The sequence below is a fragment of the Magallana gigas genome, chromosome 10 (genome assembly GCF_963853765.1).
Source record: "Magallana gigas chromosome 10, xbMagGiga1.1, whole genome shotgun sequence".
In the NCBI taxonomy this organism is placed as follows: Eukaryota; Metazoa; Mollusca; class Bivalvia; order Ostreida; family Ostreidae; genus Magallana; species Magallana gigas.
Genome location: NC_088862.1, coordinates 12734342 through 12748763, shown reverse-complemented (window position 1 = coordinate 12748763; position 14422 = coordinate 12734342). Strand labels below are relative to the sequence as shown.

The following is a 14422-nucleotide window of genomic DNA, read 5'->3' as shown; positions in this document are numbered from 1 at the left end:
GTGGTACAATGTAATGATGTTTTGCTACATATGTAGTTGCATGCAGTTAAGAACTGGTTACTTGAAAAACGAATAACGATTTATGATAAATGATTATTAATAGTCTCTTTATGTCCCTTTAGATTTGTTATAACAGTAACTGAGTTTTCTCTTGTTTTTTGTTTCATTGTTGATAACAAAGGACTCCTTTTTTATTATGCGAAGTAGTTTTGGAAAAGAAAGTTTACAATACTAATTTAATAAGTCAAATTTTAAGCAATGGTAAAAATATGACATGAAATCTTTTGATGGTTTTGAAAAATACAAGTGAAAACACAATAACTTTAGTAATAAATCAAAATAAAAGACAACTTATTTTCATATGAAATTTTTATTACTAATTTTACATCTTCTATCGATACTTGAACCTCTTTGTGACTCGTTTTCCTCTCTTGTAATTGTATTTTTTTCTCTCAAAAACTTGATTCGTTTTAAAATTTTCTCCAGTTCGGAAGGGAAATTATCAGCGAGATATCTTCCCTCAAATCGCAGTCTTCTGTTCAATCGGCCCAGCTCGTTAGCATTATAGCCAATCAGGAAGGCAGGGCCCATAATCAAATCCACTGGATGAATTGTACCATCTCCAAGTATATCTGAGATATTAAAACAATAAAACAAATCATGAAATGAACATGCAATTTGAATTTTAAAAAAAAATGTATAGATAAGATAAGTCAGACTTTAAGGAGGCCGATTGGTTTTTTTTGCAAAAAAAAAATACATTTGCAAAACTCTTTAACTTTTAACTATATGTCATTGAAACCAACTCTAGTTTATTTGCGAAGTTTCAAGAAAATTGACTGTCTGGTTCTTTTTAGGGACCATCTTACAATGTAAATAGAAGCACATTTACTATAGAAATATATAGAAATATGTTATTCTCCGCAATTCGAAGCAGATTAAAAAATACTACAATATTTTATTTCTCAAATTGTTATATATGATTAATGATATGATTTCCTGTCTTACATGTATATGTAAAAAATACTAAATTCAACCGTCTGGTTTTTAGAGGGGGCCATCTCAAAATATTAAAATGCACCAAATTTTGCTATATACTTTGAGCATTACGAATTATGATTGGTAAAATGTATTCATTTAAAAGTCTAGGAAAATGTCCTCGAGAATAGCATCATTCTGTGTATCAAATTCCAACAGCGTACATCTTTTAATTTTTAGCTCACCTGAGCTGAAAGCTCAAGTGAGCTATTCTGATCACATTTTGTCCGTTGTCCGTCTGTCCATCTGTCCTTATGTAAACTTTTTACATTTTGAACTTCTTCTCTACAACCGCTTATCCAATTTCAACCAAATTTGGCACAAAGCATCCTAATGGTAGGGCGAATATAAATTGCAGAAATAAAAGTCCGATCTGTATTCAAAGCGGAGAAAACCTTGAAACTGTAGAAAAAGGGGGGTGCATTTTTAAAAATCTTCTTCTCAAGAACTACTGAATCCAATTCAACGTAGTTTAGCATAAATTATCCTTATGGGAAGGAAAATATAAATTGCAAAAATTAAGTGATAATTCTGATTCAAATCTGAGTTATTACGAAAATAATAATAAAGGAAAGGCGTGTTTCAATCAGTTTAATAGCTTCGGGTTCGGCATCCGGTAAAATGGGTAGGCAAGACTTGGCCTGGGCAAAACATAAGATTGACAGTTATTAATTTGCCAATCTTATAAAAATTTCAGGATATTTGATGGACCAGTATATTTGTATTCGCTGTAAATATTGCTGCAAAATAATGGGAATTAGAAGTTAACAACTTAAAAGTGAACCACTACCAAATGTTCAGTTTTATATCTTGCGTGGGATTTTCTTAATCTGGTAAAAAATAGTATTTCATGAAGGTACAATGTCAAAGATTACGTGTATGCAAAAATAAGTGTAAAATTCGAATACTTTACAATATTTATTTTTTGTTATTCTACCGAGGGACCATATGGCACAATATCTTTTGAACGCCCATTGTTGCTCAGGTGAGCGATGTGGCCCCATGGGCCTCTTGTTCTTTTATGTTATTTCTTATAACGTACTCCTAATAAGCTTCATTTTATCACAACGTCATAATAGCGCAATGGCAGACTCCCCTACTGCACAACGGACAAAAATGAAACATTTCCTTAATAAATCGAGAAAAAAGATATCTGTATTTTGTGTATTGCGTTCAATTTTATAAATGACATCGAAACAATTTCATAAGAAGTATAAATCCACTGTATTATACAAAAATGCGCAAAAACATGCAATATGAAAACGAAAGTCAGCCTCCTTTAACCACTATATGATCCCAATTCCATAAAACTAGTGCATTTAAAACATATTCTATATTATCATTTTAAAGGAACTACTTTATTACATATTGTTTATTATGCTAACAAATCTATGTGATTTGTAAATTTTTGATACAATATCTAAGTGGCAAGCTCTAAAACAGGGGGATCTGCAAGGATTAATATACAAAAATAAAAATATAAGTATTAAGCAATGATTATTTAGTGAACATGGCGTTATAAATAGCAACTATTCTGCTGGCATATTATCCATGATGCGGCGCTACCGCGCATCATGAAATATGCCAGCAAAGCAATTGTTATTCACAACACCATGTTCACTAAATAACGGTGTTTATCACTTAAATAACAAACATTAATTTAAAGCTGGAAATGTGCTTTTGTAGGACGAATTGGAGTGAAGATCTCTTGAGTCAACTCTAGATCCAGGCCAACAGTGTTTGTGCCCGAGCTTTATAGATTACACGATTTTAATTACACACACACACACACACACACACACACACACACACACACACACACATATATATATATATATATATATATATATATATATATATATATATATAGAAATCGGCTAGATGTTGAAAATACGAAGTTCCAGCGATAATAAGATGGAATCAGTCTAAAATGCTAAGAGTTTTCCGTATCCGCCTTTGATACTCCTAGTTACAGTTCCATTTAAACTGGGCTACGTCTTAAGTCACCCCGAGTGCAGCCGGAATACGACCAACATTTACTTACGGGAAGTACTTGTTATTCATAATGTAATATGACAAAAACCGGATATTTTGTCAAATGAGACCTAGCTTGGTCAGCAGATAAGGTACATAATTATGTAGGTGAACAGTGCAGGACAGCTGTTTTCTCAATTACTTTACAAATTCCGCATTCCTATATTTCATACAAGTCTTTTCAGATCACATGTTTGTGAGCGTAACAATACAAATGACAAATTGTTTGAGGTAAGATTTAAATTTATTGATATAAAGTTTATGTCAAGAAGTTGGTTTGTACAATGTACATGTATTTTTATGAAAAACTAATGTTGACAAGTTTTAGTAGTGATCAATCAAACTTTGTTTTTTAAAAATTAATGCATGTACTTCAATGTTCGACTAATCTTTTTCTATTTATTTTTCAAAGCAAATGTGTCAAAAAACGTGCTTATGAGAAGAAAAAGATCCATTTTACAAGAATTCAGCGATGAAAAATTAGACGACATCATATTGTTGTTTCTGAGATAATCTCGTACTATTACTTTCCAATATAGAATTTTTTTTATCCTTTTAATTAATTGATGTTTGTGGGAAAGAACACTATTAAATGTAAATACTAGTGTATATTCTAGACCAATGATATTCACAATTAGGTAATGCATTTCACCTTATGATCCTCAAATTATGAAGTAGTACTTTAGCTGCTAGTATAGTTTTATTCGTGTTTCTTGTAGAATAACTAACTTAGAATATGGTTCAATTTCAGATCTTAAAGTTGTCAGAAGGCCTTTAAAATTTATTGACCGCTAAAGAAAATGGGGAACGTCTTTGGGAAAAAAATCGAAACGGATCCAAGAGATATTCAATACAAAGAAATTTTGGAGGCTAGAAAGCGTTATCTTGACGAGCAGTTCATACAAGATGTCGAAGACGAACTAGAAAAAGCGACACCTGATGACACTGGAAACACAGGTCATTTTTGTTTGCTTTCTTCGATAGTGTTAGCTATTCATTTTACATGTATTAACTACCCTTAACACACATTATGATTATAGGATAATGCATTAAGCCGTAAATAAAAAATAGAGGCGATCAGCCTCCTAAGTATTATACAATAAAATATGTCCATGATTTATCTTATATAAAATGAAAAATCTACTTATCATTTAATGGAGAAACTTCACAATAAAATAATTTTGTCCCTTTTCTTGTTTTTTTTTTGGAAGTGCTAATCTGTCTTTTTCTAACTTTGTTTTAAAAATTCTATTCCTCAACACACTGTTATTTTCATTTGTTCTGTTTTTTAGGTGTCAATCGCAAATCGCCATCTATTTTAAACGAGATTGAAATAAAAGCCATGAGTATTAATCCTAAAGACCATAGTTACCCTTTTGAGAACCTTGTTTTTGAAGGAGGTGGTGCCAAGGGATATGCGTACTCAGGCGCTATCAAGGTACAAGAATATATTGTGAATTTGCATTGCAACACTATTCTTATGGTGTATCAACATTTTTGCCTTGCTCAGTTGCTATTCAAAAGGATATGGACATGTTTCTCAGACCTATCAAACAACGCTTTAAAAGATACAGTGTGTATAATGACTTAAACTAATAATTTACCAAATATAGAATTTTTACCAATTTCAAAATATTTTATGTATCAGATGAAAAGGGGAATTAAGCGTTGGACCAATACATGTAAATTGAGTTTTTCTTCCGTTCCATATAGCCACACAGCGCAGGGAAATAAAAAAAATGCAGCTTGGCATAGATCATGAGCCAGTGGCTCTCTGTGAAACCTGATGTCTTCAAGAATTATATCTAAAGATGCACTCTTTAAAAGTGCATATTCCATACTGCAGACATCAAATAATTTCAAACTATTTTTTCTTGTCAGTGTGTCAATCCTACTATAACCTTTTTAGATAGCAATTGCAATCGCGTGACACTCAAATTAATGTCCAAAACAGTTTGGTTTGTTTACATGTGTAAGTTCTTGTGAACGATAGATGATGACATAATGCGTGAATCCTTTCATATGATGAATATTTCTTCTTATTTCAGTTGTCATAGTAAAAAAGTGAAACATTTGTTTTGAGTCACCGTGTCAGTTTACATGTAACAACAACAAACAAGAAGATTAGAGATACTGTAGTTAAAAAAAAATGTAATGCCTCAATCTGTGCAAAGATGTAGCAGGTGATCAAAACATATTTTACCTTGCTCATAGTAATGATGCACGTTTACGACGTAGCATATTAAATAGGCCCCGAATAACCCCTGTGTAACGATTTACTGGGGTAGATCAAAGATTTTTTTAAGAAAATGAGATTGATAAAAAAAAGTGTTGTTGTCGTATTATACATGTATTCAATAGTACGTCAGTAGCACAGGCATATTCTAAAACTGAATGTGCTTTTTTAAATTGCACAATGTGAATTTTTCGCCGAAATGTTTTGTATATGTTGTCCTTTGTGCATAAATTAAACTGCATTAAATATTTGTACATACAGGATGTTTGTCTTCATTTTGTAGGCTTTGGAGGAACCTGGACTAGTCAGTCAGATCAGAAGATTTGCTGGAGTTAGCGCAGGCGCAATGACAGCTTCCCTTTTGGCCGTGGGATACGATTTGGAAGAATTCCAAGACATAATGGGTCAAGATTTATCTTCAATAGTACTAGGTAAAAAGAGATCTATTAACTATCGAATATTTTCTCCATGTCAGATGAAAGAATTGATGCAAGAACATTTTGTAATTAATCATTTATTTTGATGTTACAGATATTTCAAAGTTGTCACAGATTCAATGTTTTAAAAAAATATGAAATTATATTATGGGAGATCTATTCTTCTTCCTTACCTAACGATTGGATATGATATGCCCTGTTCCCCTAATTTTCTAGGACACGTTATAGTTTTATAGAATATATTTGTCAGATGCCAAGTGTGGAATACTTAGTCTTCTGCCGAATCTACTGACTAGATACGGGTGGCATCCTGGTAATAGATTTTACAACTGGTTCGGGGAACTGTTGGAAAAAAAGATGGGCAACAAAGACGTAACTTTTGACGAGGTTCTTTGCTTTTGTTTTCATCAATTGTATATAATTGAACATTAAACTTGTGTTTTCAATAATTCAATACAGAGACGTCACAAATACGACAAGGAACCCCATTTTTAATTTAAAAAACCCCAGACATGGCTGAAAGTAATATTGATATTCCTTACGTTTACGTTAAATTGTAGCATTTTTCTTTGATTATTATTTCTAAGTGTATAAATATATGCAATACTAACATTTCATTATATATATATATATACATCAGACATGGCTGAAAGTTATATTGATATTTCTTGTGTTTAGATTGAACTGTAGCATTTTTCTTTAATTTAATTTTTTGCAAAACTAGCATTTCAATACATTTATATAATTTTTTTTAAGCATTATAAAAAGACTGGGCGAGAGCTGTGTATCATTGTGAGTAATGTTAACCTAATGAGAGAGGAATATTGTCACGTAAAGACTACACCGTCTATGTCCATAAGAACCGCCGTACGGATGTCTATTGCACTACCAGGTAATACTCAGTATAATGTCATTCACTGTATTTTTTTTTTATTTTTTTTTTTATTTTTGTTTTGGATTGTTGTGGTGATAGATTTGAATTTAAAAGAATTAGAATTCGATTGTTTTCTTTTAACATTTTAGAGTTAGAAAGGGGGTGTTGACGATGATATTATGGCACAAGGAAAATAATATTGTTTACATAAAAAAATGTTTGAAACATTCAGAGATTAGAAGAATATATGTAGAAGAACAGTTTTTTAAATATATTTATGATCATAACACTTTATGGGATTTCCAAATAACAACACCAAGTGTTGAAATAACTGATTTTGAACGATCGTGCTTTATTATTCGGTTATATTTTTCAATATCGTTGCATCCATATGATCTTTATGTTGTTTTATTTAATATATATATATATATTTGAAAGAATATGACAATACGATATGTGATAGAAAGATAGATAGATAGATATATAGATAGATAGATAGATAGATAGATAGATAGATAGATAGATAGATAGATAGATAGATAGACAGACGTATTTTCTTAAGCAGATGTATTACCCTATGGAGCTTATTGATAGAAATGAAGAAATTGCGAAAAACCTTTAAAACAGATACAATAATACAATTCGTAAAAAGCCAGTATGCATGTACATGTGGTTACAAGTAAACAAAATAAGTATCATTTTTGTGTTAAAGGGCTCTTTCAACCGACACATTACACATACAACGGAGAAACAAACGCGTATGTTGACGGCGGATTAATTTGTAACTATCCCATCCACTGCTACGACGGTGAGTTGGTTTACATAGATTCCATTAACACACTTTGTACTGTAAGAATGTAGGTAAATCATAAAGCTGTTATTCAAACACTGCTTGAAAGTAATGCCTAGGTTGAGATAGAATAGAAAATATGAGAGAGCTGACAATTCTGTAGAAGTACAAAGTACCTATTTTTCACTTAATATCATAGCAAACTGTGAAAAAATGTAGGTTATTACTCCATATAAATCATGTTTTTCTTAAAACTAATAATCATTTATTCATATTAGAGTTGTACCATATATTCCAAGAGTATTGTATAGTGACTCCAGCATCGTTACTTTAAAAACATACAATAGATTAATTATCATGGTGATTCCGATATTCCTATATTTTAATAAACAAAGCATGGCCTAATTAAAAATGATAACGGCTCCAATTACTCTTCTGACAAGTGTTTACTGTAGATTCCTTATTTTATGCGAGTACTTAATTCCACGATTCAACGGTTTAGCATCAAATAGCGAGAATATGATAACGCGAACACATAATTTTTATCAAATTTCAAAATAGTTTACATGTATATAAAAATTAAAGCAAAATTTTAAAATCCGAGGGATGTGATTATCACGGTTTTAGGCGGATATTAATTTCTTGCATTTAATTAGAAATTCACAGTAAATAAAACAAATAATATTATAGAACAGCGATAATGCAGTTATAATTCAGGTACTTTACTTACAGGATGGTGGCTCTCGATGGATTCAAAAGATAGTTTCTTAGAAAAACTCAAACCTTTAGATGATCTACAAAACTTATTAGACCAACGGCAAAGGTTTTTCCTTGACCAGAAAGATCCAGCAAAGACGTTGGGATTTGTACTGGTATGAACTGTTGACATACTTCATTTTAGTTTCATGTTCTATAATTGCAACAACAAAAAATTATATTTTTTATAAAACCAAATGGATACCATTTCGCATTATTTTTTTCACATCGAAGGAATCATTTATCCCTTCAAAAAATAAACGCTTAACCTAGAACTATTAAACACACAAACACACACTTGTTCAAGATGCTCTGTAGTGTTATTCCTCAAATCAAAACTTTTGAAAATCAGGATATTCATTAATAAAAACTGTATTTATTGATTTATAAACATTTGTTTAAAATTTTCGCATTTATCCCAATATTTCATATATTTTTTGAAACCAATATACCAGGTATCTCTATTAAAAAACAAGCAAAAACAAATAAAACACGTATATAAAAACCCAGTTAAAACGAACACTCCAAAACTATAACGTTGACAACGTTTATAGAAAAAAGCCACGACAGTCTTTCTACTAGCATATTTAAAACGGTATGTACGTTTATATATAATTTTTGGCATTTTTAATGATCATTTGTTTTTCATTTATCTTTTTTCTTGTGCTCTAGTACGCAGACTCTGAGACAGATATGTTCAGATTTATGTGTGAGAAGAGAATAGGTGTTCAACTTGATCCAATTCCCAATACTAAACTAGGAAAGTAAGAACGGAACGCATTTTAAAATAACATGCATTTATCACTGTTTCCCTAACCATATTAAGACTAAATTAATATATTGTAAATGAAGCTGTATAGAAAAGATATAGGAAAATATTAACATTATTATGTTAGATAATGCATGTCGTGTGAAGCTTGGCAAACTATTTCTCAAAATTTAAAGTGAAATCTGATGGCTAATATGTTGACTATCAAGTATCTTTAGTTTTGTATCCAAAAGATGCATGTAAGTCTAGTATGCTAAAACAGAAACAGCTTCTTTTTATTCCTGGAACTTGTCCTGCACATTAGAATTAAGATAGCATTCTTTATGTGCATGCCATTGAAGATAATGTAAGGAAGTTTCCCATGTATATTTCAAGTTTGCAATAAACTCACTTTGCGATTCAATGTTACAGGATAAAACTAAAACAAAAAATGGATCAAGAAAAGGCTAAGAGAGAAGACAGACGAGTTGTAATGGCAGTGGATGAGTTTTTAAAAGTGAATTGCAATATTGTCTATAATTAAGAAATATGTAACATATGAATTGACACAATTACGAATTACTATTCCACTTTTATCAACACTCAATAAGATTCAAGAGAAAATTGCATTCATTTGGTTTCTGTTGCATAGTGCTTAAAGGTAAAGCAGTATAGTCCAAGAGATAAATAGAGGTATAGCAGGCAATTGCTGATACTCGGAATTAACGGTTCCATTAATTTTGAACAGTATATCACTATAACTAAGCCACCAAAAAGGTATACTTGAAGGACACAAAATAACTTATGATCAAACAAAAAATACCGACATAAATCAACTGAACATATCTCTACATGGAAACAGAACTTTGACAACAAATAAATAAAACATTATTTTGATGCAAAGTATACAGTCATTTTTATTTTGAGGTTTTGAAGAAACACAATTTGGATAAAAACCACACAATCAACAGGACAGAGCTAGAAGCTGCTTTTAAATCTGTAAGTACAAACTATCACAATGTACTATTGAAGTTAGAAATTTCACTTTAATAAAGATACATTTTCGTGTATACTCGCAACAACAAAATCCACGAAAATTGGTTACTAGCGAATATTGATGAAACTACATTACGTTTTAAAAAGTTATAACCTTCTTTTAACGCAGCTATCCTCCTGGGGAAAACACTCATTATCATGTTGTTTTAGTTTTCAATCTTGATGAACATATCTTTTTTCATAAACTGTAATTATATATTCCGTTAATTTTTGTAGGAGGAATTTTCTACAACGAGCAGTGAAATTCTGTTTGGAAAAGATTGCACAGTGCAGAATGCCTTTGATCTTCTGGAAAAAGATAAATCTGGCGAGGTTGGAAAATTAAATGTTTCGCATTAATTTTTTTTCAAAAGTGCAAGGTATTTTCAAACACAGATAGAGAGTAACTTAGTATTGATTCAAAATTAAAAGAAATATCAGAAAAGTATTAAAAATTCGAAATAACGCTGTTTGACGAATTTGGAATGATCAATACAAAATATGTCCAAACAATATATTGGATAGCCAAGAGGTATCATAGCAAGTTTCAGGAATTTACACTGATTTCTTATTACAGATAGACTTTCGGGAGTTATTAAACTTTATGCATGGCACAGGTGTACAACTTATAGAGCGTTTTCTTGGCTACAAGAGGAAAAACGTTGATGGGTTTTTTGACTTCTTTGGAACGATTCAAAGCGCCTTCAAAACAAACGTTCAACGGGCATTTGTCACTGTAAGGTCCTCTTCGTGTTACATGTACCTTCATATTTGGGTCATAGAATTCGTGGTGGGTCAATTTTCGTGGTATTCGTGGGTAGCCCTCACCCATGAATTTATATCCTCAACGAAAACTAATTATAAAAGAGTTAGTTTACCTACTTAAACTAAAAACTGAAACATCCATGAAATTACATCCCCACGAATAAGCAAAAAACCCAAAATCCACGAAAATTGACCCCACGAAATAAAATGATTTCACAGTATACATGTTGATAACAATTATGATTTATTCTGATACATTGTATTATATAGTGAAATAATGTGTACAGTGTTATTTTCACCCAGTGTTATTTTCGTCCTTTACTTGCAAACGAGTTTACCCCATCATGAATTCGACCGGGCAAACTCGTGATTAAAGAGAGATCGTTTGAGACATTGGAATTCACTCAGTCTTAAATTCGGCCGTTGAAAAAGGCCGCTGACAAAAAGGCAAAAGCAGTGAAATAAACCAGTGGCAAATGTTTCCCTATATACAGCAGATATTACCAATATTGTGCGACAGTTTATCCACAAACCCCGCGTCTTATGCTTTTTAAATAAAACTTGCCTTATTTAGAACTTCAAACATGTTGATTGATTCGAAATTTATAATTCATCTTTGATTTACAGCCTCAAGACTTGGATAGAACTGTTGGCATTAATACTGGCCACGTGGGACTCACTGATTTTAAATTGGAAGAAGAAGATATGAGATTTGTTATTGATGTTAGTTGATTTCGACTTAAATACTATTCATTTGGTTTCCTCAACCTTGTGAGTGAAATATTTTGGGATCAAGCTACTTAAATTGGAAGATTTCCAATGAAATCACAGTAAAGCGATTAAACTTTTTAATTTTTTTTTGCAAATACGAAAAAAATCATATAAGCGCTTTTACCATTATATCAACCTGTTAAAGCTGACATGCATTCATAAATACGCATTATTTTCCTTTCATCTCCGGCTGCCACCGTATTAGTTTATCATTTCTATTGTAACGCTCGTCGCTACACACCACTATATAAGACCGAGATCACTATTTATGGTTCATTTTACCGGAACATATCGCATTGGATCAACGTATTATTAAACGCGTTTTGTAGAAGCTTTGACAACAAGAGTACTAGTACCAAATATCTAATGAAAAACAAACAAAACAAGAAATCATATTGACGCAAGCGTCAAATGGGCCGCAAAAAATATAATTGTTGTATGAATCATTGGTTGTTTACATAAAAACACACCACAAAGAAGAAAATAAGAGTTGGTTGTTCTAATTTTTATGGTAAATTTTAATATACTTTCAGCAACTTGTTTTGAAGTTTAACATTTTACTATTATCTTAAAGAATCGATTTCGTTACTGTAAGCATTTCTAACGGAAATTGTATGATCATTGCCATAGTATAAAGTAATGGAGAACACATTGATTTGTACATTACTCTAATACAAAGTGCAACTCATCATTTTTCTCTTGGAGATTATGTATTTCAAACCATTTTGGGTTATTTTGGTTGCATTGTATTGAATGAATTAGCATGATTTCAAGGGACCTCATAATAAAATAAAAATTTATTAGTTCAAATTTTCCAGTCAATTCAAATTTTCATTTCTGTCATATTCTTGCGTAAATAATTGATATAATGTCATTTCCTGAAATTTTCTACCATATTTTACATGGAAATATAATAAATACACACACAAACTCTTTTTATTTGACACGGCACATAGAAATTAAAAAATATCATTCATATAAAATTTAATGACATTCAGGTCTTTAATATTTTAGGTCTTTAGTATGTCCCGCATACCGATCCTGATGCATTGTTTTGAAAAGAATGAAGAACTCCGATATTTTCCGAATAGATTATAGTCTCGATAAAAACGCGCCAAATACGACAATTTACTAAGTTTGACCTACTTTTCATTTACGAGTAAAAGAAAAAATATGTGATATTTTCTAAAAGGCATAAAACATATTTCTACATGCAAATTGACTTTTAATTCATAAAAATAAGCATAGTATTAATTCTAATAAAAAAAAAAACTATCCCGCAGAAACGCAGTAACAATATTTAAATGTGTATCAAATAACGGACCGCCTTCCGGCGGCCCGTAATAAACTTAAATCCAGCCAAAAAATCATTGATCTTTGTAGAACGTTTCTTTGTGTCTTATTGTTATACCGCTGCGCTTGCGCAAACCACACCCATAACAAATCCTGCAGTGATAAAATGGACTTGAGATATATGTATGTAGTACTTTTGCTTCTGTAAAAACTATGCTACATTGTTATTTTCTTGGATATTCTATCACTTATCAACTGTACTGGGTGTAATGGGACCTGCATCTTTAATGTCATGTTGAAGTTAAGCACTCTGTATGAACGAGACATGTTTTTAATATGCAAGCAAAGAAACGCTGCACAACATGTGTCTGTGCAAATAATATGGATACCCTGGGAATTATTTCAAATAGATTTAATATATCATTTTCTATTTTGTATTGATGGAAGTTTTCTTTCCTTTTTTAATCAAACATTTACTACACTGTTGTTCGTTTATTTAGAAGTCCGTGCAATCTGAATGCCTCGATTGGAAAGCACCAGACCCTAACTTGCTCGATTGGTATATATACCCCAGTGGCAGTTAAGCGATAGAGACTAATATGGCCTCTTAATGCTTTTATGAATTCACGTCAGCTTTAAGTAGCATTTAATTATCAGATATACTGAACATTAATCTATTAATCATTTTTACAGCAAGGTTACAAATCGACAATGACTTTCTTGAAATACTTTGCCGCCAAAGAAGAACTTCTGAAGAATGCTGACGAATCACTTCAAAAACGAATCCAGTCTAAATCTAGCACTTTGGAATATGAAGTCAAAGATTAGGATGAAATTGAAAACGACACACATGATGACTTCATTAAGGGAACCGAGTTAGATGCTATTGATGGTACCGTTGCTAACGCTAGTAATATAGGTCCTAATAGTGTGTATCATTTGACTGGCTTATTTTTACCCAAAAGAGATTTTTGGTTTCGGATGACGTTTACTCATTTAGAAAAGTTCGCTATTTAGATAATTATTTCAATATCTACCCAATTTATACGGGTTTGATTTATTTCTGGTTATATTACCTTATTTGACTGGCTTAAGATATGCATTTATATCGCATAACAAAACTTTTAACTACTTCACAATAAGACACTCCTGAACCCCTGTTCCAGGGGCCATGAATTTAGGTAGATAGCTTCATGGATAACATAACCATGCTTTAAGTGTTTCCCTAACATGTGTTGGAGTAGAGAAGAAGATTATTTGAAACTTGACCTTTTTATGCCTATTTGGTCCAGTCTATGAAGCCCGGGGGTAGTAAAGCCATGATTTTAACAATTAAGATTTCTCTTACCATAAAAATACTTCCCACCAAAATGGCATCAATTGGCGTTGTAGTTTTGAAGAAATTAAAACTGTAAAATTGTTAACAAAAGACGCACGACGATAGACGAAGACCAACTTGAATAGATAACATGAGTGACTTAGACGACATAAAAAAACTAGATTTAATAAACATTAATAATCTTTGAAAATCTAATTGAGAGAAAAAACCATAAGCATGAAATGTATAATGTCGATCTAACATGATAGCATAAAATGTGTGCAGTTAATTGTTGAATTGTGTATTCATTGTGTTCAAATCTCTATT

General features: G+C 31.5%; 1 protein-coding gene across 1 annotated transcript; it reads left to right on the top strand.

Moving 5' to 3' along the window:
- Positions 1–2910: 2910 nt before the first annotated feature.
- On the top strand, positions 2911–14422 carry LOC117683959 (uncharacterized). The gene is made up of 15 exons (XM_066074182.1): positions 2911–3303; positions 3824–4029; positions 4365–4510; positions 5592–5739; positions 5996–6132; positions 6502–6637; positions 7332–7427; positions 8142–8281; positions 8838–8929; positions 9346–9430; positions 9841–9912; positions 10186–10281; positions 10526–10684; positions 11341–11436; positions 13471–14422. The coding sequence occupies exons 2-15, from the start codon at positions 3873–3875 to the stop codon at positions 13603–13605; spliced, it is 1695 nt and encodes a 564-aa protein (XP_065930254.1). The 5' UTR covers positions 2911–3303; positions 3824–3872; the 3' UTR covers positions 13606–14422.

Excerpts from the sequence above, each read along its gene's own strand:
- LOC117683959 (XM_066074182.1), top strand. The coding sequence starts at position 3,873 with ATGGGGAACGTCTTTGGGAAAAAAATCGAAACGGATCCAAGAGATATT. Across the intron at positions 4,511-5,591 it reads CGTACTCAGGCGCTATCAAG|GCTTTGGAGGAACCTGGACT; the intron begins GTACAAGAATAT and ends TTCATTTTGTAG. Across the intron at positions 9,431-9,840 it reads CAGTGGATGAGTTTTTAAAA|GTTTTGAAGAAACACAATTT; the intron begins GTGAATTGCAAT and ends TTTTATTTTGAG.